Source organism: Vombatus ursinus, unplaced genomic scaffold (assembly GCF_900497805.2).
Source record: "Vombatus ursinus unplaced genomic scaffold, bare-nosed wombat genome assembly UNPS02004677.1, whole genome shotgun sequence".
Taxonomy (NCBI): Eukaryota; Metazoa; Chordata; class Mammalia; order Diprotodontia; family Vombatidae; genus Vombatus; species Vombatus ursinus.
In genome coordinates this window covers 1,586,419-1,609,477 of record NW_020944455.1, presented here as the reverse complement: position 1 = coordinate 1,609,477, position 23,059 = coordinate 1,586,419, and the positions used below count along the sequence as shown (strand labels likewise).

General features: G+C 44.6%; 1 protein-coding gene across 1 annotated transcript in view; it reads right to left on the bottom strand.

Annotated features, from left to right (window-relative positions):
- COL4A5 (collagen type IV alpha 5 chain) overlaps nt 1–23,059 on the bottom strand; it is a 202,363-nt gene that overhangs the window by 4,324 nt on the left and 174,980 nt on the right. The window contains exons 43-48 of the mRNA XM_027839100.1: nt 19,030–19,102; nt 18,812–18,883; nt 11,086–11,214; nt 9,645–9,743; nt 2,174–2,386; nt 532–709 (exon numbers count right to left, since the gene is read on the bottom strand). Of these exons, the coding sequence (XP_027694901.1) occupies nt 532–709; nt 2,174–2,386; nt 9,645–9,743; nt 11,086–11,214; nt 18,812–18,883; nt 19,030–19,102 (764 nt within the window). The remainder of the gene's footprint in view (nt 1–531; nt 710–2,173; nt 2,387–9,644; nt 9,744–11,085; nt 11,215–18,811; nt 18,884–19,029; nt 19,103–23,059) is intronic.

Sequence of the window (23,059 nt, the reverse complement as noted above, 5' to 3'; positions counted from 1 at the left end):
TCCCCTAAAATAACTACCATCTCACTCTGCCCCGCCCCCCCTTCTCCACTGAGAGAGTTTTAAGACAAGTAACAGAAGGCTGACTTCATAGTGAGGGTAATGAATGTATCAGCAGGCAAATAAAATGGAATTCCAAAGGGGTCTGGGCATCTTGAGGAATGATCTAGCCATAGGTGGCTACCAAGAAAATTTGAGATCTCATTGTAAGGCCTAGACTAGCAACAGTATCTTTGGCTGGATATCTCAAGGATCTGACCCAAAGGGCAGGCCCTGAAGTCTTCCTATTCCCAACAGATCAAATACAGTGCCTAGAAAGTATCCTTTGCACTGTGAGGACTGAAATGTTTGTATCAGATCACTGGAAAGGCTGTTCTGTTCCAACCACTGTCCTGCCTCTCCCTATCTCAAGGGAAAGGCCTTTATCTTTGCCCACCAAACCAAGTGGGAATTGCTGAGGGTTCGACCTACAGTTAAGGGAGATGTCTTTGGGCGGCAGGGGGTAAAGGTTGAGAACTGGTCCTGAGGTCTCACCGACTGATAAATGGCAAGATGCTTTGTCCCTTCAGTGGCTCCATGGTCACTGGCACGGGCTTGGGAGTGGACAGCCAGTAAGAGTAGTCATTTCTGGAGGCAAAGTTGCATACATTGATGATGTTACAGAACATGAAAGGCATGGTGCTGAAGCGGTGGAGGCAGCTGCCAGACGTCCCTAGGGAAGAAGACAGGAATGGAGGATGAGGAGGGTGATGAGATGAGAGTTCAGCTCCAGTCAAAGAGATCCCAGTTCTGCCGTAATTATTTTCTGGGTCACCTTGGGCAGGTCACTTCTCTCTGGAGAATTTTCCTCCTCTAATTTAGAGGAAGAAACAAAGAGCCTCTACAATTTGAGGGTTGAACTAGCTAGCCTCTAAGACTCCTTCCAGCTCTAGATTGAGGATCCTATGTGTGACCTCGGGTGAGTTATTTCATTTCTCTGGGCCTTAGTTTCCCCATCTGTAAAATAAGGGGCCTCCAAAGTTTCTTCCAACCTTAGGTCTAGGATCCTATGAACTAGATGACTCAGACAATGGAAAAAAAGAGAAAGGGGAATAGGAAGAATAGGATAGGGAGACCAGTGAAAAATGATAGAAGGGCACACTCAGAAGAGGCAAAAATGAGCAAAGTAGAAGAGGAGGTGACAGAAAGAAAGGGAGAAAAGGGGAATGTGAGGAAAGGATGAACTACCCCCCCTTGCTCTGATCAGCTTCATAAACGGTTGGGGACCCCTGGCTGTCGCACACTTGACCTGGGACTTCCATGCCTGGGGCCCATGATGGCTAGGCAAGCCCCAACTGAGCATGAACTCCATTCACCCCCAGGGCAACAATGGGACTCCTTCCCCTGTAGCGACCACCCATTCCCCAGCCAAGTTTGAGGAACTTTGGAAGTTCACCAGGGGAAGAAAGGGGGCAAGAGAACAATTGGACTGAGCTCAAGACCCCCCCCCCCATACAGATGGTAGCCCAGCATCCCATAGTTAATCTGAGGGCCCTAAGCTTCTAAAACAAAATTCCAGAAAGGGCCTCCTGACCTTTTGTTAAGTTACAATATAAACAGATCTCTGACACTTCCTCTCTCTGCTTTCTAACCCCCTCCCCAACCAAACTGATAGGAAAGGGACTCGCTGGGGTAGGAGTGTTCCCAAAGAATGTACTCTATGTAACTATGCAATATAACTCCTTATGGAGCCTTCAAAGTCTCTAATAAGTCTCCCTGAGAAGCGAATGTGCTTATTTTAAGGATTGCACCATTGGTGCAGTTAGCCCCAAGCCCACTTCCTCTTGCCTGGGAACCCGACTGAAGATCAGACAGACGAGGGGAAAGCCAATGCACCTGTCTGCTCTGTCACCCACCCAAATACCTCCTACAGTTTCTTTTGTGGCTAGCAAAAAGTAAAGGGGCCCTTTCTATACCATCGCTTGGGGCCTGGCACTTAACCTTAAAAACAAAAATATCAGTAGTGTAAGTTGAAACACGTTGCCACCCTTAAACGGCTTCTCAGTTCTGAAAAAACCAACAGGGTGGAACCATGTCTTCATTGGTTAATGCTACCCTCGATAACTCTTACCCTGACCCCACTGGCTTTCCAGAACCAAAGACAACACAGTCACATGGAAATTGACGAGCAGCTCACCCAAGTCTTGGCCATGGGCCCTCTCATTTCCTTGCACATACAGGAGAGAAAACCCTCTGTAGATCTGGACAGTTCCTCGGGGGCATTGTGGTATATCTGTGGTCTGGCTATGACGTGTGATGAGAAATCCATGGCCAAGAGAAAGGGTTCCCGGGGGACCTGGTAGCCCTGGCAAGCCATCTGGTCCTGGGGTACCGTCTATTCCACGGCTACCTGGAATTAGAGAATTACTCGTTTGCAAGGGACTTAGGGCAGTGAGCCTTAACATTTTTGGTGTCCTGGAGCCCTTGGGTGGTTTGAAGAAGCCTTTGGCCCCTTCTCAAAATCGTGTTTTTAAGTGCATAAAATAAAATACATAGGTTTACCGAGGAAACCAATTCTATTAAAATCAAGATGTAATATTTTCCTCATCCAAATTCACAGACCCTTTGAAATCTGTCCATGGGGACCCCTACCTTACAGGTATGACTACAATAAGGGAAATGAGAAAGAACAATGACAACAAGTAAAAACTAGTACCTAGACACTAGATTATAAACTTCTATATTTCACAAAGTGCTGTATGTACATTATTTCACATTCTAATGGACAAGACCATTCCAGAGAAGAAACAAGCAAATGTACCCCCCTTCCTTCTTTGCAGAAGTGAGGGACTAATACTGCATCTATTGTCAGACTACAGTTATCCCTTTTACATTGTGACTTTCAATATATTATGGGTTGGCATAAGAAATTACTGTAAATGGGAATTTTGGGAGAGTTTTGCGGAAGCTGCAGATGACACACGAAGGCCAACAGACAACAGAGGAAAAGTTTAGAAACTTAGAAATGCATAAAATATGCCTAGGACCAAATTCTTAACCCAAATTTTACAATAAGGTACTGTAAACACACCATAAAAGAAAAAAAAATTCAGACTTCTTCTCTGGTACAATGGGAAGGCCAAAAAATTTCACATGGATTTTCCAGATGGTGGAGGCATCCCTAACCTCCATGATGTGGAAGAGATAACTATACAGATACGTGCTGCTTAGTTTTGTCCAATTGGGTTTTCCTCCCACTCTTTTTTATGCTTTGTTACAAGAAATGGCTTATTGAGTAGAGGAGAGGGAAAAGTGATTTTTGGAAATGAAGGCTATGAAAAACAAAAGGGATCAATAAAAAAAATTTAAAAACCGTAGAGATCATTTAGCCAAATCATACACCTGATGCTACGAATCTTGGCATTATTCTTTCCACCCCCTTACCCGGTTAGTATTTAATTTCCCCCCAATTACATGTAAAAACAATTTTCAACATTTGTTTTTAAAATTTTTAGTTCCAAATTCTCTACCTCTCTCCCCACTCTCTTCATTGAGAAGGCAAGCAATTTGATATAGGTTATACATGTGTAGTCATGCAAAACATTTCCATATTAGTCATGTTGTAAAAGAAAACACAGACTAAAAAAAAAACCCAAGAAATATAAAGTAAAAAAAAAAGTCTGCTCTGATCTATATTCAGACACCATCAGTTCTTTCTCTGGGGATGGATAGCATTTTTCATCATAAGCCCTCAGAACTGTCTTGGATCATAGTATTGCTGAGAAGAGTCAAATCATTCACAAATGATCATCTAGCAATATTGTTGTTACTATGTACAACTGGTTCTGCTCACTTCTCTCTGTATCAGTTCATATAAGTCTTTCTAGGTTTTTCTGCCTGTTCATCATTTCTTACAGCACAATAATATTCCATCATGATCACATACCACAATTCGATCAGCCACTCCCTAATTGATGGGCATCCCCTCAATTTCTAGTTCTTTGCTTTGGCATCATCCTTGAAAGGTATTCATTCATTCACATTGGTTCAGTTCTTCTGGGGATGAAGACTTTAATGTCTCCATGTAATTCTTTACAATCTTTCCATTTAGAAAGAGTGCTAATTGTTATTGAAAAGAATGGGATAGGGCTAGGCCAGGGGTGGGGAACCTGTGGCCTTGAGGCTATGTGTGGCCCTCTACATCCTCAAGTGAGGCCCTTTGACTGAATCCAAACTGCACAGAACAAATATGTTTGGATTCAGTCAAAGGGCCGCACTTGAGGACCTAGAGGGGATTTGTTCTGTGAAGTTTGGATTCAATCAAAGGATCACACTTGAGGACCTAGAGGGGATTTGTTCTGCGAAGTTTGGATTCAGTCAAAGGGCCACACTTGAGGACCTAGAGGGGGTTTGTTCTGTGAAGTTTGGATTCAGTCAAAGGGCCACACTTGAGGACCTAGAGGGGGTTTGTTCTGTGCAGTTTGGATTCAGTCAAAGGGCCACTCTTGAGGACCTAGAGGAGATTTATTCCGTGAAGTTTGGATTTAGTCAAAGGCCCACACTTGAAGACCTGGAGGGCCACCTGTGGCCTCGAGGCTGCAGGTCCCCCCCCCCCCCCCCCCCCCCCCCCCACCCCGGGATCTCATTAGTAGAGGGAATTCCTGGGAAAGGAAGTTGCCTCTACCAAAGCAGGTTGATACTCTCTCTACAGCTCAGAGTTGCTGAGGGCGCTGAGAGGTTCCAGTGAGTTGCTCAGAGTCACACTGCTAGTAAGTGTCTGAGTGGGGATTTGGACCCAAGTCTTCCTAGCTGTGGAGGCCACCTCTTTATCCACTATGCCATGCTGCCTCTCAAGAACAGAAGCTGAGCTTTATAAACTTCTATATTTCACAAAGTGCTGTATGTACATTATTTCACATTCCTCACATGAGCCCCATGTAGTAACTAGCATAAACATTATGAGCCCATTTTACAAATGAGGAAATTGGGGCTTAGTAACTTGCCCAAAGGCACACAGCTAGCAAGTGGCAGGGTCGTTTTTCTTCAGTTACCTGACAAAAGTCTCCCAGAACTTGTTAGAAAGGGGTTCCTTGAATATGGCAGAGCAGTAGAATAAATACAGTGAGCTCCCCACTCCCAACTCCTCCAAACACATCTAGAAAATGCACCAGACCAAATCCTGATCAAGAAATCCAAGAAAAGATCCCAATATGTCATTTTCCAGCTCAGATTAGCATCAGAAGATCATAATGTGTTATTTTTCCAGCTCAGGTTGGCATCAGGAGTCAAACAGAGATGTCTGTGGACACTGGGATAGGGTCTGGCCAGGAGTGTTCTGCGTGGAGAATTCCAGGGCAAGAAGAGGGCCTACATCAGGCAGAGAGGGGCCTAAGCTTGTGGAGGGAGAAACATCTGGAAGTTTTGTTGTACACTCTCCAGTTCTGGGTCACATATCCAGGGTGGAATGAAGAGGCTATCTATGCCCAGGAAGAGCATGAATCTAGGGTACAAGTCAGTCCCATGCCCTGGGCTATGTATCAAACAACAAACAAAATCAGAAACTAACAGTAGCTGTGTGACTCAGACACCAGAAATGGAGCAGAGGCTCAGTCCCAGCTTCTAGCCTCAGCTTCCAGCCTAGTCTGTAGCCTGCAGAGGAGTGACCAGGGCAAGAACCCCAGACCAAAGGGGAGCCCACACTGGCTGATAGTGGTGGAATCCAATAGCAGTCTACTATAATTCCTAATGAGGCAAGTTCACAGACCTGTTGCCTGGACCCAAACACAGGCCAGGAATTTGCAGAGCTCAGATCAGAGGGGCAATGATCAGACTTTTCCTTGGGTCAGATCACTTCATGAACCCTGAAAGCTTGCCAGTTCCCCACTTGAGCTCTCTCTGAGATATTAGAATAATACAACACTCAATATCCCAGGAAAACAGTTAGCAGGACCAGGACCGGCCCAAACCTTCCCTCTAGCAATGTTCAGAGTTTGGCTCTAATATCAAATCTGAAATCAGCAAGGAGGCATAAACAACCAAATCCCACCATAAGAAGCTATTATGTTACTAGCTGTGTGACCCTGGGCAAGTCACTTAACCCCGATTGCCTAGCAAAAAGCAAAAAAATAAAAAATAAAAAAAAAATAAGAAGCTATTACTGCAAACAAGCACAGTCCCAGAAAAGAGATATGAGCAGACACGCCCACCACACTCCTTTGCAGAGAAAGGAGGTCCACAGGTGTGGTACACTGTGAGTATTTTCTGACTTTCTTGGTGTATGGATGGGTTTTGCTGATTTTTTCCCCTCTCTTTTTGTTTTTCTCTAAAAATATTATTTGTTCTATGGGATGACCCTCTGGGATAGGGGAGGGACACTGAGGGAAACTATGGTGATGTTAAAAAAAAGCTATTAATAAAAATTATTTTTTTAAAAAGAAAATGCCTATTCCAGTTGGATTTTGTTTAGGAAGCCCTCCATGCTATGGCAGCTCTGACTGTAGAAAGCACGTGTCTCTTCCATTTCTTTGGCATATTTGATATGAATGATCAAGGGATCCCTTTTTTTCCCACCTCATGTTCCTCCATTTTTCTATAACATCTCTACTGTTCTTCTCTTGCCTTTTCACTTTTTGTTGTTGCTGTTCAGCTGTTCAATTGTGTCTGACTCTTCGTGACCCCATTGGCCATAGCACACCAGGCCCTTCTATCCTCCACTATCTCCCAAAGTCTGTCCAAACTCATGTTATCGCTTCCATGACACTATCTATCCACCTCATCCTTTTCACCCTATTTCCCTATTATTATCCTCAAACCTACCAAGGAATTGTGCATGTATGTGCATGAGTGCATGTGTGGAAGTGTGTGTGTATATGTGTACATTGTAGTCGGTCTTGGAGTCAAGAAGCCCTGGGTTCAAGTCCTGCCTCTGACACATATTGTGTGACCCTGGCCAAGTCACTTAACCTCTCAGTACATGCAGCCCACAACACTTCTGGGTGCTGCCCAAACTACATTCAAATGCCATTGGGAAATATTAAATAAATCCATATACAATAAAACATAGATAACATAAGAGTTTAAAATTAAATCAATCTGTGGCCCCCACAGATCCTCATGTACAATTTAGTGGCCTCAACACGTCTCTATTTGTTTGACGCCACTGCCCTAGGGAACACTCTTAAGATTTGACATTGTAGAGAAGGTACCAATCTGTATTGGTAGACGGTTTCCTCATCTAAGACTTCCCTATATCAGTAAAATCCCATGTCCAGAACCTATCTGTGTGTAGAAATAGAATCTATAATCTATGCAATATGACATCATATATGTACACACATCATACGTGTCATACAAACACATGTGTGTAAATGCACGTGTGCAATGCACTATAGTATATATGACATGTTGGTGGAGATCTAACTTTAAAGCTGTGTTTTGCTCTGCTGGATTAAAGGACCAATCAATCAAGGAAAAAACCAAAGAGAGCTGGAGCAGTAACCCCACGGATGTGGTGCTTCTCCCAGAGTCCAGAAGTCTGGCTCCCTCCATCAGGGGCCCATCCCAACAAACCCTTCCACCTCCACCAGCTTCAAGTCAACCCAAGCCAAGAATCATTCATTAAGTATCTATTGTGTGTCTGGCACTGTCTTTAAGGGTTGGAGTGGAAGAAGGTGGCAGATGGGCAGGCCTGAGGAGCACTTCGCATTTATACAGATGTTGTGACTTGTCATCCTCCAAGCTTTATCACTAGGGGGCCATCTTCCAAGTGATAGGCCTTCCTGGACTTAGCTAGCCTTGGTCCTAAACAGCAGGCCGTTTACTGTTGGGCTTGGACTTGAACTTTCCCTCTTGGTGGTGGTTGTCTGCTCTTGTGGCTGGCAGGTGAGGCTTTGGCTGAACTCAGGGCCACTTTCACAAAAGGAGTTGTCAGAGGAAGAGGGCTTGGGTTGGGGAGGGGGCAGGATAAGCCCCTTAGTCCATATATCTTGGAAAGATGCTCAGATGGATGGTGAACCAGAGGCATAACCGGAGAGGAAGAGTAGTAGGCCGGATTCCAGCGTGCAGCCCTTTCCATCGTCCCAAACTGACATCAAACCCCATCTCTTTTGACAGTAAGATTCTCCCAGAGATGCTATATTCTGGCAGTCATGGAAAAAGATGATTACTGAAGAACCGAAATTATAGGTGACCCAAAGGTCAATGTCAAGACATACTGGGTGTAGGTAGAAGCTGAAATATATCACAAAAGATGACTCATGGAAAAGAGGTGCTATGAATGACACTGTTAAGGTCATCAGAAAAGAAGGTGGAGTGGTCCCATATTGATGAAATATGTTGAAACCAAAAAGAAGACTTCTAGACCAACAGACCCTCTTGGGAAAATCTGCAGTTGGTTATGGGCAACAATCAGGTAGGATTAGGAGGTGTGGACTGGTATAAACCCCTAGGCTGGTGCCCACACTGCTCAACTCATGGCTCCAGTAAAATAGCACCTCTACTCTGATGATCCTATTGGAGGAGCAGAGAAATGATGACATGGCTGCTCACCATCTTCAACCTTTTCAATGCTAAGTCACACTTTCCTTATTAGTTCTGTGACCTTGGGCAAGTCACTTAACCTCTTGGTGACTCAGTTTCCTCATCTTGGAGAAGAGGGGATAGGATTCGATGGTCTCTGAGGTCCCTTCTAGCACAGAAAACTAAGATCCCAGGCTCCTCCATGCACCTGTCCTTTCCTCCTCTCAGTGGTCAGTTCTGCTAACCATAGCCTAAAGCCTTGATTTATTCCTAGGAAAGGGAAGGTGTGAGCCATGGTGGTTGCCAGACAGTTTCAGTGTCGTCACCTTTTCCTCTCTGTCTTTGGGGTTCTGTTCAGGGTAGCTGGCTCTCTAAGGACAGTGCACGGCATGAGGAGACTGTAATAAGAGGATGTTTTGATAATGGTTATTTTCAATCTGCCTCAAGTGGGTTTAGCCTTGTGAGTGGGACTACTTTTCATTCCCTCTGCATGTGGCTTTCATAATCACTATGGAAACTTGAAAATAATGCTTGGCTTCTCCCTCTATCTTGGGCAAGGTACTTCCTGTCTTTGAATCTCATTCGTGGTTCCCGAAGTAGAGGGAGAAATGGTCTGGGACACCTCTCACAGCTCTGCCTTGATTCCAACAATGTCTCTGCTGGTACCAACCTTCTATGCCTGGTGGGAAGCAGGAGGGCACAGTGAAAAGAGTGCTGCTTCTGGAGTCTGAGGACCCAGATTTAAATACTAGCTCTACTACTCCCTATCTGTAATGCCATTGGCTGAGTCACTTGATGATTCTGGAATAGATGACTTTCAAGGTCTCTCCTAGCTCTAAATCTATTATTCTTTGATCTCTTATCAGCAACAGCAAAAATAAAGAATACACAAGTCATCTTTGCAAAGCAAACAATGCCCCTTTCCTGCTTCCCTGCTGCTACCCCATGGAGCAACCATCTTTAATAGCATTAGCTGGTTACAACCAAAAATGGACAATGATGCTCAGGGGTTTCCATTTAGGTGAGTGAGGGGCCAATTTGCATATGGTATCCCTTCTCTCTAAGGGCAGAAGTATGCTGCCTGCTACCTTCCAAAGCAGTCACACAATGGATACTGGATGTAAAAATCTCTCTCGGCCCCATTTTCCCACCTGGTTGGCCTGATGGGCCTGGGTCTCCTTTGTGGCCTTCTGGGCCATTAACACCAAGGTGTCCATTACGTCCAGGGTCTCCTGGTGGGCCAGTTAGACCTACAGAGAAAAGAAACATGTTGTGCAATGTGGGCAGAGGGACACTGAGGCAAACCCAAGAGACTATGGGGATCACATACTGACAGGCCTTGTAAGAATATCATCTCAATTCCATCTTAATGAAAGGGCTGGCACATTCTAGCTAGCTGAGGGGAGGAATTGGGGTGAGGGGAGCCATCGCTAAGTTCTAACCATTTTGTCTATACCTGGGGAAATTTGGTAACATTGGCTCTTCTTGTTTTCAGTTCCAGAAAGAGGCTCAAGTCCTCAACATGTCCATCTCAACAAATAATTACCCCTGCCCCCCCCCCAAAAAAAGAACATAAGTTCCTTGAAGGCATAGATAGCTTTGGTCTTCATATCCTCAGCTCATGGTTGGTGTTGGCTGGACCCAAATGAGGAAACTTCCCATAACTTCTCTCCAACTAAGAGCCACGTAGGGGTGTTGAGAGCAGGGTAAATGACGTCCCCAGGGTCATACAGTTAGAACGTATCCCAACTAGGCCTTGAACCCAGGTCTCATTGGCTCTGAGGCCAATCCACTCCATCCACTATGTCACACTGTCTTTCTCTGCCTTGTACACACTAGGTGCTTAATAAATACTTTCTAAATTGTAAAAAAAAAAAGGCAGCATAGTCTAGTGGGAAAATGCTGGATTTGGGGGCAGAAGAACCAGGTTTGAGGCTTGCCTCTGATGCTTCCTATCTGGGGGATGACTCTGGACAAGTCACTTCACCTCTATGGGTCTCAGTTTTCTCCTCTGTAAAAATGAGGGGGCTGACAACGTTGACCTCTAGAGACCCTTCCAGCTCTGGGGGTCTCTGTCTTCCATGAAGCTTCCAGCAATATGAAACAAGCACAGCCCAGTCACCGAATAATCAGGAAATACTGTAGCCAGTTGGGACATGAGTTCATGTGCAGGGTTAGCCATAGATACCCTCCCATTGGGTAGCCAGGGAGTTAGGCTAAACAGTGAAGGCCTGAGGCCTTCCCTGTAGAGAGGGAGCTCAGGCTTAGGGTAGAGGAAGCTGGAAGAAAAACATCAACCTTGAAATTTGGCTCTTTCTACTCCTAAGGTAGCAACAAGGCCACTCTACTAACTTTTCTAAATCAGCATGGGTAAAGGGACCAAAAGAAATTGGGTGATGGAGAGATGCAAGAAACCTTTCCTTCTGACAACACTGGAATTATCTAACACTTCAAGATGTTGAGGCTCCAGGCCTTATGTGTGGGGGGTGGGGAGACTCTGGGAGGCACTTCCATGCAGGGAACACTCATTAAAGTAGCTGATCAAGACAAATTAGCCTAGAACATGCTCAGCAGAGCTCTGTGGAAAAGTACCTGGCAAGCCTTGGGGTCCTGGGATCCCCGTGAGACCTTTCAATCCTGGCTGGCCCGGTAGTCCTGGAGGTCCAATATCTCCTTTGACTATTAGATCCTGCTCAGAGGGACCAGGAAAGCCAGGGGGACCTGAGAAGTAAAACACAGTTTGAAAATAGTTGGGAAAGCTCTTTTTGTGGTGGCGAAGAATTGGAAACCGAGGAAATGTTCTTCAATTAGGGAATGGCTGAATAAGTTGCTGTATATGATTGTGATGGAATACTATTGTACTATAAGAAATGACAAGTAGAATGCTCTCAGAAAAACCTGGAAAGACTTACATGAACAAAGTGAAGTGAAATGAGCAGAACCCAGAGAACATTGTACATAGTAACAGCAAAATTATATGATGATCAGCTGTGAATGACTTAGCTACTCTCAGCAATACAATGATCCAAGATAATTCCAAAGGACCCATGATGAAAAATGCTATCCATCTCCAGAGAAAGAATTGATGGGGTTTGAATGCAGATCAAGGCAAACTTTTTTACTTTATTTTTCTTGTGCTTTTCTTTTGGTTTGTGTTTTCTTTTCCAACATGACTAATATGGAAATATGTTTTGCATGATTGCCCATGTATAACCTATATGAAATTGCTTATTGTCTCAGGGAGGGGACGGGGAAGAAGGGAGAGAATTTGGAATTCAAAAATTTTTAAAAATATATTCAAATAGTATTTTATTTTTTCCCCAATTATGTGTCAAGAAAATTTTTAGCATTCATTTTTACAAGATTTTGAGTTCCAAATTTTTCTCCCTCCTTCCCGCCCCTCTCCTCTTCTGAAAATGGTAGGCAGTTTGATATAGTTTATGCATGTGCTATCATGTAAAACATATTTCCATATTCATCACAGTTGTGAAAGAAGAAACAGATCAAAAGGGAAAAATAACCACAGGAAAGAATAAAGTAAGTGGGGAAAAAATATGCTTCGATCTGAATTCGGAGTCCGTAAGTTCTTTATCTGGCTATGGATAGCATTTTCCTTCCTGAGTCCTTTGTACTTGTCTTGGATCATTATGCCGCTGAGAAGAGCTGAGTCATTCATAGTTGATTATCACACAATGCTGCTGATATTGTGTACAATGTTTTCATGGTTCCGCTCATTTAAAAAAAAAAGAATGTTAAAAATTGTTTTTACATGTAATTGGAAAAAAAATTTTTTTAAAAAGAAAGTAGTTGGGAAGGTTTGAAGAGATGGAGAGGGTGGGAGGAAGGCCCAGTATCACTGGAGACCACGGAAAGGACAATAGGCAGAGAGATGTGAGATGTGGGGCCAGGTCTCCAAGCTACCAATTCTGAGAATCCTAGAATTTCCCAAGTAGAAGGGACCTTGGTCTAATTCTCTAATCTAAGCCATTCCTCCAAAGAAATGCCTGACAAGTGGTCATTCAGCTTTTGCTTACAGACATTCAATGAGGAGGAACCCACTACCTCCCAAGGTCGCCTCACTCATGGGGGGGCTGCTCTAATTACTTGGAAGTCTTTCCCGTCATCAAGCCTCTTTCCAATGTGTTCCCATTGCTCCCAGTTCTGTCCTCTGGGCCATAGTAGAACAACGTAACCTCCCTGGGCCTCAGTTTCCTCATCTGTAGTCCCCTTCCAACCCTTCTAGTTTTATATTTAGGAGCCTATAACTTGAATTCTTCTTCCATAACAGTCTTACAAACACTTAAAGATGGCTACTGTGTGGGCCTGCTCATCTCTGGGCTAAAGCCTCAGCTGCTGGCTCACCCTGTAACTTCCCACAGAGCTCAGGACCTCCTCACACTGGGAACATCCTTCTACCTGCTGTGTCTGCTCTCTTCTCTCATTCACCCATTTTGGGAAGGGACCCAGGTCAGCCAACCTTCATTTCCCTCCAGGTTCAGCTTCTGACTTTGTGGCCTTGGGCACCATGCCCTGGTGTGTGGCCCCTCCCCTGTCCCCTCCCCCTTTTGTTTGCATGTTGTCTCCCCCTATCAGATTTCGAGCTCCTTAAGGACAGAGGAGATTGTCTTTCTTTTTGCTTGTGTGCCCATCAACTTGCCTGAAGATCCCCACTTTCTTTAGCTGATCTCATGCAGCATGGCCTCGAAGAGTGTCACCATCCTGACTGAGCTCCTCTGCACATGCTATAGCTTCTCAATGTTCTTTCTAAAACATGGCCTCCAGAACTGAACACAAGGCTCCAGAGACCACCTATAGGGTGGGACCATCATCTCCTCATTTCTGGAAGCTCTTCCATCTTTACTGAAGTCCAAGATAACATTTGTTTTTTGGTCACCACATCACACTCCTGGCTCATAGGTAGCATGTGGTCCACTAGGATTCCGCAGATCTTTTTCAAATGAACTCCTCCCCCACCCGGTACTTGGAAAGCTCATTTTTAAAAACTTAAGTATCAAACTCTACAATGACCTCCATTGAATTTCATCTGATTTGATTCAACCCAATGTTCAAGGATGTTGAGATCTTTGTGAATCCTGACTCTTTCATCCTTTGTGTTAGTTTGTCTTCCTAGCTTTGGAGTGCTGGCAAATGTGATTGATGAAAGATATTCTTGATGTCTTTATCCAAGTCGCCGATGAAAGTGTTAAGCCGCACAGAGGCAAGTATAGATCGCTGGGGCACTCCACTGAAGACCTTCAGAACTAACATCAGACCATTAGTGATGCCCGTCCCTTGCCATCTTTGCCACGAGAAGAGCATAAGAAACTTTTATCAAATGCTTGGCTGAGATTTCAATAAAAAATATGGACAACATTCTTCTGATTGTGAAAGTTTAGTAACCCTGGCAAGAGAGGAAACCGGCTTGGTCCGGTATGACCTACTCTCACTGAGCCCACACTAGCTCTCTCACTTGTTCGCTCTTTGGGGCGGCAGCTTCCTTTTCACTAAGCCCCCCTTATTCTCACAGCCTAGAATTTTCCCAGGAATCAAAGTCAAGCATGCTAGCCTCTAGTCTTCAGTCTCTATGCTTCCCCCCTCCCCTTGGCCCCATTTCTTTTGGACAATTGGGCCGTTTGACCTTCTCCAGGCCCGGAGTACCTCTCCTATTAACTGTGATCTTTCTGTTTTAAATAAATTTAATTTTTTTCAATTAACAAAAATCCATTTTCTTTCCCTTCTACCTCCCCCTGCCCCATTGAAGGATGAGAAAAACAAAACCCTTGTAACAAGTATGCATAGTCTCACCATGAGCTTTCAAGGAGTCCTGACAATGGTTCAGCAGCCACACTTGCCAATTTCACATGACCTTGAACCAGGCCTTCAGTTCCCTCCCCTATTCAACAAGGGCCCCGGTGGAGGTGATTTCTAAGAGCCTTCTGGCTCCATTAGTCCAGGATACAGGGTGGTGTGAGGCAGTTCAATGTCCCGGCCTGTTGCCAGGGCCAACTGAAATTTGCTGATTAACTTTTAGTCTTCTCCCTCCCCCTCTGCCTGAGACAGGAGAGCTGTGGAGTCAGCTCGCTGAGAAGGCAGAGAGATGTGAAAAATTGATCTCAGGGCCATTCCTAGGGAATCACTGGGGGAGTCAGGGAAGGAAGATGATCAAGGCCACACCCTCCCTAATTTCCAACAGTATGGTTCAGTCCGTTCCTATTCTTGGCAGCTCGTTATATTCCTAAAGACTGGCCTCTGGGGAAGGGGATTCTCCTTGGAAAAAACACACTCTGTTCTCAAGCATTGGCAGTTTTTGCTTCAGGGTGCTTTGTGAATGAGCCACTTGAAACAGGACTGGGAACTGGGAACCAGTGGGGACAGTTAGAACAGAAGCTAGCAACAGTGTGCCTGCAGCTTGGGGTCAGCATCAAAAGCCCATAGGTTCAGCCCGACTCGGGCTGGACGGTTTGTGGGGTAGAGACAAAGGACAGTGAGGTGGCCAGAAGCCAAAGAGAGAGAAGATGGCTATTAGGGAAGACAAAGAGGAGAGGGAGAAAGCAGGAGAGAGAGGGAGGGAGGGAGGGAGAGAGAAAGCAGGAGGGAGGGGGGAGGGGGAGGAGGGGGGGAGAGAGCAAAAGAGAGAGGGAGGGAGGGAGCTGGGAGAGAGGAAGAGAGAGGAAGGGAGGCAGGAGAAGCTGAGAGGAAGAGCAGTAGAGAGAGGGAGAAAAAGTGGGAGGGGGAGAGGGAAGTAGGGAGGGAGAGAGAAAAAGAGAGAGGAAGGGGAGAGAGAATACTTTAAGAAAATTTGCTTAGACCTATGACCCCTTTCTGAGCATTGCAGAGGTGGGAGGGAACAGTGAGGAGAAAGAGGAAAGGTATGAGAGCTTGTGTATGGGTCAGAAATGAACTGAAAATAGTGGAGGCAGAGGTTGAGAGGAGGGTCTAATTTTGGATGAGGAGGGGTGAGTTTAGCATGGAGGAGAAGTTTGGGGTTGGGATGAAATGGCCAGGTCCTAGCTGTTATCCCCCTGAATTCCCCTGGGCCAGGCTTGCAGCCATAGCTGAGTTCCACTGAGCTGCCCCACCCCTCCCCAGATCCACAACCCAGCCTGCTGGCCATGCTCCTTTGTACAGCACAGGGAACCAGGCTGGAGGATGGATAGTCTCCGGGATCAGGGCCTCTAGAATGGCCCATGGGCCCACAGGGCAAAAGGCATTGAAACAAAACAGAGCGAGGTCCCGGTGGAAGGTCCAGCCTTCAGGGGTTCCCTCAGGGTAGGTGTCCACCCTGGGGAGCAGATTTCCCTCAGGGTGTGCAGAGGCCCCCCCAGAGAAGACCGAAAGAGGCGCTAGGTCCCATGGCCTGCTACCAGTGAGGGCTGCTTGCAGGCCTGAGCAACGAAAATAGAAGAGGCACGTTATGGGGGAGCCTAGGGAAAGTTTGAATGAAATAAAGACACTGGGGAGGAACTGAAAGGTGAGAATCAGTTACTCAACAAACACTTACTATGTGTCGGGCATTGTGCTAAGCACTGGGGGTACAAAGAAAGGCCAAAATGTCACTGCCTTGAGGTCCCTGCCCTCAAGGCGCTTCCAGTCTAATGAGGGAAACAGCACGTAAGTAAATGGGTATAGAGTGAGTAGAGTGATGTTGGAAGGCAGGTGCTAACAGTAAGAGGAAGGGGGATGGGGAAAGGGCTTTTGCAGAAGGTGATGTTAGAGCTAGGATTTCCTTTCAAGAGGCAGAAGGTGAGGAGGAAGAGCATTCCAGGGGTGGGGAACACGCCTGTACAAAAGCATAGAGATGCACACCATATACCAAAATAAAGTCAAAATGGGTACATGATTTAGATATAAAGGTTGATACTATAAGCAAACTGAGAGATCAAGGAATAGTTTACCTGTCAGATCTATGGAGAACAGAAGAATTCATGACCAAACAGGAGATAGAGAACATTACAAAAAGCAAAACAGATAATTTTGATTACATTAAATTGAAAAGTTTTTGCACAAACAAAGCCAATGCAACTAAGATTAGAAGGAAGGTAGAAAATTGGGAAAGAATTTTTATAACCAGTCTTTCTGATAAGGGCCCCATTTCTAAAATATACAGAGAATTAAGTCAAATTTATAAGAATACAAGCCATTTCCCAATTGATAAGTGGTCAAAGGATATGAACAGACAGTTCTCAGATGAAGAAATTAAAGTCATCTATAGTCATATGAAAAAATGCTCTAAATCACTATTGATTAGAGAAATGCAAATCAAAACAACCCTGAGGTACCACATCACACCTATCAGAATGGCCAACATGACAAAACAGGAAAATGATAAATATTGGAGAAGAGGTGGGAAAATTGGAACACTAATGCATTGTTGGTGGAGTTGTGAAATGATCCAACCATTTTGGAGAGCAATTTGGAACTATGCCCAAAGGGCTATCAAAATGTGCATACCCTTTGACCCAGCAATAGCACTTCTAGGGCTATATCCCAAAGAGATCACACAAATGGGAAAAGGACCTACATGTACAAAAATATTCATAGCAGCTCTTTTTGTGGTGGCAAAGAATTGGAAATTGAGAGGATGCCCATCAATTGGGGAATGGCTGAGCAAGCTGTGGTATATGAATGTGATGGAATACTATTGTGCTATAAGAAATGATGAACAGGCTGACTTCAGAAAAACCTGGAAAGACTTGTATGGTCTGATGCTGAGTGAAGTGAGCAGAACCAAGAGAACGTTGTACACAATGATAGTCACGTTGTGTGATGACTAATATTGATAAACTTAACCCTTCCTGGCAATACAAGGATCTAAGACATCTCCAGAGGCCTTGTGATGGAAAATGCTATCCACACCCAAAGAAAGAACTATGGAAGCCAAATTGTTATTTTTTTTCTCTTCTGTTGAGTTTTGTTTCCTCTTTCTGATGGTTCCTCCTATTGATTTTAATTTCTACTTACAACATCACTAATGTGAAAATGTGTTTAATATGAATGTAAATGTATAGCCTATATCAGATTGTGTGCCATCTTGGGGAGGGTGGTGAGGAGAAGGGGGAGAAAAATTTTAAACTCAAAAGCATATGGAAGTGATTATTGATATATCAAAAAAATTAATAAAAAACATTTAAAAAAAAGAAAAACAAAAAAAAGCATAGAGATGGGGGATAATCAGGACCCAAGAGGGCATGGCTGGGAGTAAAGTATGGAAAGACTGGAAAGGTAGGAAGGGACCAGCTTGGGAAGGGGTTTAAATCCCAAACAGAAGATTTCATATTTGATCATGTAGGTAATAGGGAGCCACTGGAGTTTATTGAGCAGGGCAACAGTGACCTGGTGAGACCTACTCTTGGACAATAAAGTGGAGGATGACCTGGAGTGGGGTCAGGGAGAATATAACAGAATTATATTATAGATATAATGATTATAATCTCTATATGAGATATGATTTTATCTAATAAACTATAGAGTGGAGAGTGGTGGTTGAAGCTTGTGAAAATCTCCCCCAGTGGGAGCATACTGCATAGAGAGCTGGGCCTGGAGTCAGGAAGACCCAAGGTTACATCTGGCCTCAGATAACTGTGGGGACCCTGGGCAAGTCACTTCACTTCTGTCAGCCGCAGTTTCCTCATCTGAAAATTGGGATAATAACAGCACCTACTTCCCAGGGTTGTTGTGAGGATCAAATGAGATATTTGTAAAGGGTTTGGCACATAGTAGGTGCTATATCAATGCTTATTCCATTCCCTTCCTCCTGTAGCCCTTATCTTGCATTTATCTGAAAAGACCTGTTACTAAAACAGCATTCATCCCTATCAGCCCAGGTAGGTCTAGGGGGATTCGAGGGGAAGAAAGGACCTAGATTTGGCTCAGTAGTTAAGGAATTAGCTGGTCAAAGGGATATTGATGTCATATTCTCATAGGTTCAGAGCATCCTGGAGCCTAGAGGTCAAAGAGGCCAACTCCCTCTTTTGTCAGAGGAGGAAACTGAGGCTCAGAAAGGAGAAGGGACTTGCCCAAGGTCACACATAGGATCACAGATCTGGAGTTGGAAGAACCCTTAGAGGCCACTGAGTCCAACACCCTCATTTTACAGAGAAGTAAATTGAGGTGCAGGAGGAAAGCGATTTGTCTAAGGTCACACAGCTAGCATGTCTAAGGCAAGATTCAAATTCAGGTCTTCCAGACTCCAAGTACAGCACTCTGCCCACTGTGCCACTTAGGAGGTGCCTAGCCGATAGAAGCTCCAAACACTGTAATCAATTCACACACAGCAAATAATTGGTTTTAGAGACCCAAGTGATGAATGGACTCTTACCTGAAGGACCTCTAGGGCCTGGATCCCCTGCAGGGCCGGCTGAACCAGGAGCACCAGCAGGTCCTTTCATCCCTGTAAGGCAAACCATCACAACCTCAGTGAAAATACAGGCCCACGTCTCCCCCGAGAGACCAGCAGTGGGGTGCTAGGGTCTCTGAGGATCTGAATCGGCACCACTAGTAACCAGAAGGTGGTTCAAAAACTATTCCTTGAAATACCTTGGAATCCCGGGATCCCTTGGATGCCAGGATTTCCCTTCATTCCAATGAGCCCTGGCTGCCCAGGATCGCCCTGAAAAAAGAAAGCTGTCTTAGCCATGTGGGTAGATGGGGGGGCGGTGCTACTAGGCCAGGACTTGGAAGAAATGGTGGTAAGCATTCACCAAAATGGATGGGGCACAGGAAGTCAGGACGTTCTGGATTTGAATCTTGCCTGTAACACTTAACTATGTGACTAAACTTCTAGTTCTCAGTTTCCTCTTATGTAAAATGGGAATAATGATATCTGTCATGTGCAAATCACAAGGGCTGCTGAGGCTCCAATGAGATGATGTTTGTAAATCAATCAATCAATAAGTGAGCCAGCAAACATTTATTATGCTATATAAGCTTCAAGTGAGTTCCATGAGGGGTCTTTGGCATTCCAGAGGGCCACTGACCCCTTTTATTAACTATCCACTAGCAATGATTAATAAAATGATTAATTACCCAGGGGAAAAAAAACATTTATTATGCTATGTCACAGAGTTGGAGGTGGAAGTGACCTCAGGGGCCATCTAGTCCTTTATGGAGGAAGAAACTGAGGTCCCAGGGAAGTGACTTACTCGAGGTCACACAAGCAGAGAGTGGCAGAAACCAGATTGAACCCCAGATCCTAGGACTCCAAAGTCAGGGATATGAAGACATAAATTAAACATTCCTATTGGGAGGGGATGCACAACAAAAATCTCAAAACACCATATAAATGTCATCCATTATTGTGTTCCACAAGAAATATTAATATATAGTGGAAAGACTGTTGGACTTGGGGGCAGAAGACCAAGGTTCTACTTTCAACTCTCAAATTCTCCATTTACTGGACTCTGAATGGGTTCTTTCACCCCTCTGAGCCTCATCTGCACAATGGGTATGACACTTTATGTACTGCCCTCCCTTTCATCTGCCTTTTGTGAGGAAAGTGCCTTGGAAACTTTAGTGTGTTACCAAAAAAGGAGTACCAAGTTGATTAATTTCTATATACTATCTCATTTGGGCAACCCTTTGAGCACCACCTACTTTCTTGAGAAATCCATTGACTCAGCTACCTGAGGTTTGGGTGCTCCAACATGAGAGGCAGAAGAAACAGATGAAATATAGTCTAACCTCTAGGGATTTTACTGTTGCTTTTTTTTTCAAGGCCACTGAGTTAATCATTTCAATAAACCTAATTTTTTCTTCCATTCGGAAATTCCATGTGCTTTTCCCATAGCCTAATTCACACCCATGTGCGCAGGATATGGGGATTATTGTTAGGATCATTTCTTTACAATTCCTCACCCAGCCTCTGGTATAGGGGACCCATACTGAGAATCACTGTCATAAAAGGAAGTGACATGGAACATAGGATCCCATTTGAAAAATGTTTTTATTGATGGTCTTTATTTTCATACCACATTCGTTGCCGAATAGATCTCAGCTCCAATGTTCCACACCCATAGTCCTCTCCAACAAAAGTAAGGAAATGCATGTCCTTGTTTGTTTTCAAGGTCCAACTCCATTTTGCACATGAAGAAACTGAGTCCCAGAAAGGGTAAGTGACTTGCCCAGGGTCACACAGCTAGGAAATGTCTGAGGCAGGACTGTGAACGCAGGTTTTTCTGACTTCAAGTCCACTCTCCTATCCACTACTCCATGCTGCGTCATGGTGATTATAATTACATGGTGTTTAGTTTGCTATTACTCCTTTCCATTTCTGCTGTAGTTGTAGATATTGTTTCCTTGGTTTGACTAGTTTCATTCTGTATCAGTTTATTTCATCTCATGCTTCTTTGAATTCTTCATATTCACCATTTCTTAAGGAATAGTAACTTTGTTTTGAGAGTTCACGTGTTCTTTCAAAGTTATTTTCTTTTGCTTCTATTCTGTCCAATTTTCCTCCTTGTCTATTTTTTTTGGAGGGGGGGGTTCTAAAGCTCTCATTCTTTTTTGCAGAAGCCCTAATTCTCTAGAGAGATTCTCAATCACACGTTCCAAAATATCTACTCTGTTGTTCCTCATTAACTCTGCTTTGAGAATTATTTTCCAACGTAATTTCTATCCTGATATAATTTTTTTTAAAATGTGTTTAAATGTTGAACTATTCTTGAGTTGTTTGCTAAGCTCTATGTCTGCCAAGTACTCTGCAGAGCACATAGAATTCTTTGGGTTTTTTTTCCCCCCAATGAGAATTTTTGGTTAATTTTCTTTCATAGTATAATACTTGCTCAATACATTACGGCCATTTTGGAATCATATCTCCATTTTCCTTTTGTGGTCATGAGCCTCACTTTTGCTCTTCCTGCTTATAATCTACACTTTTGGACTTTATGCATTTGTACCTTGAGTGGCTTATCTCTGGCTTTCCTCCTTATTTGGCTCCTCCTTCCACTACTGCACAGACCATCCCTCCCCCCATGGCTCCTTAGGTTGGGAGGTATAGGGACCTTAATGGGTCCCTGCCCAGACTAAGCTCTGCATAAAGAAGACTGACTCCATTTGGGTTTCTAGTCCCCCTTTCCATTAGGAACAAAAGGCCCTTCCCCTCTAGCCAGCTCAGGGATGTCATGATTCCTCTTCTCCTCTTCCCTCCATACAGATACATTCCATGGCTGGGCAGAATTAATGTCTTCCAACTCTTATGGTGCGGAGGGAAGTCCGACCGAGTCACTGGGACCGAGGAACGCTGGAGCAGAGGCTATGTCATAACGCATAGCCGACGTTTCTTGCTCTAGTGGTGCCCAACACATGGGGTGGAAAGAGTGAGTGGGATCTGGAAGTAGTTAAGCTCTCTGAAGTTATTTCAGGAGGCTTTTACCTTTTGGGGTGTTTCTGTCTCCTTACAGATTCAGTGTTAGTTACTCTCAGTCGGGTGCATCTGTATTTCCTTTGAGGTTGTTAAGTTGGAGCTATATGTGGAAAATGACTACACTACCAGCTTGCTAATCATGTGATTGTAAATCGACTGTCCATTGAGAGCACATCAGAAAGAAGGATGTGTTTCATTGGCTCCAAGAGCAAACTCGAGTTCCAACTGTCTCAGCACTATTGGTAGCCAGCATCTACCTACGCGCCAAGGAATAAAGCTCTCAAGTTTATTGAACTGAATTTAGTTCAGAGTTTCTCAAAGTGGAATTTTGACAGCAATAATCCATCATGTGGGGCTAATCAAGGAAGGCTTCCTCGAGATGAGATGAAAGCAAGAGATGAACACGGATTGGTAGAGAGAACCGGGGAGGACATTTTGGGTGGGCAGACGAGGCAGAGGCATTCCTGTCTAGGAATAAGAAAAATGTTTATGGGAGATGGCATCCAGCCTAGCTTGGCTGGGGCAGAGAAACTGTGTAAGGAAAAAAAAGAAAATGAAGGTTGGGGAGTTAAGAGATAAGACAGGCAGCATTTGGTAAAGGGCCTCTAATACCAGGCTAAGGGGCTGGGATAGGATGCCACAAGCAATAGGGACCCACCCAAAAGTCTTGAGCAGGGATGTTCCATGAGGCCAGATGAACAGCCAGCTCTAGGACAGATTGGAAGAAGGAGAGACTGAAGAGAGGGGCAAGGCACTTTGCAGTTCCCTGGGAGAGCTCACCAGGGCTCGTGATGTACTGCAGAGAAAGGGGCTGGAGGCAGCAAGAATCAATTACAAGGCTGTTACAGTAGTCAAGGTGATAAGGGTGTCGACCACAGTCGCGACTACAGAAACAGAAAGGAAGGGGGGAGATCTGAGACACACTTGTTTGTTTGCATGTTTTGGGGAGGGCTGGATAGGGCCTAGGATCTCACTGAGATAAGGAAACTCCTTCTGCCAATGCAGATATGCACCTGCTCTGCAACTTAGATTCTTAGAGACCTGCCTGAGGGTCCCTAGAGATTAGAGTCTTGTCCAGGGTGCCCAGCTAGAATAGGCCAGGGGTGGGACTTGAACCCAGGTCCTCTTGGCTCTGAGGCCGCCCAATCTCTAGCAACTACAACACACTGCCTCTCCTGAGAGACACTGCAGAGGGAAAAAAAATCA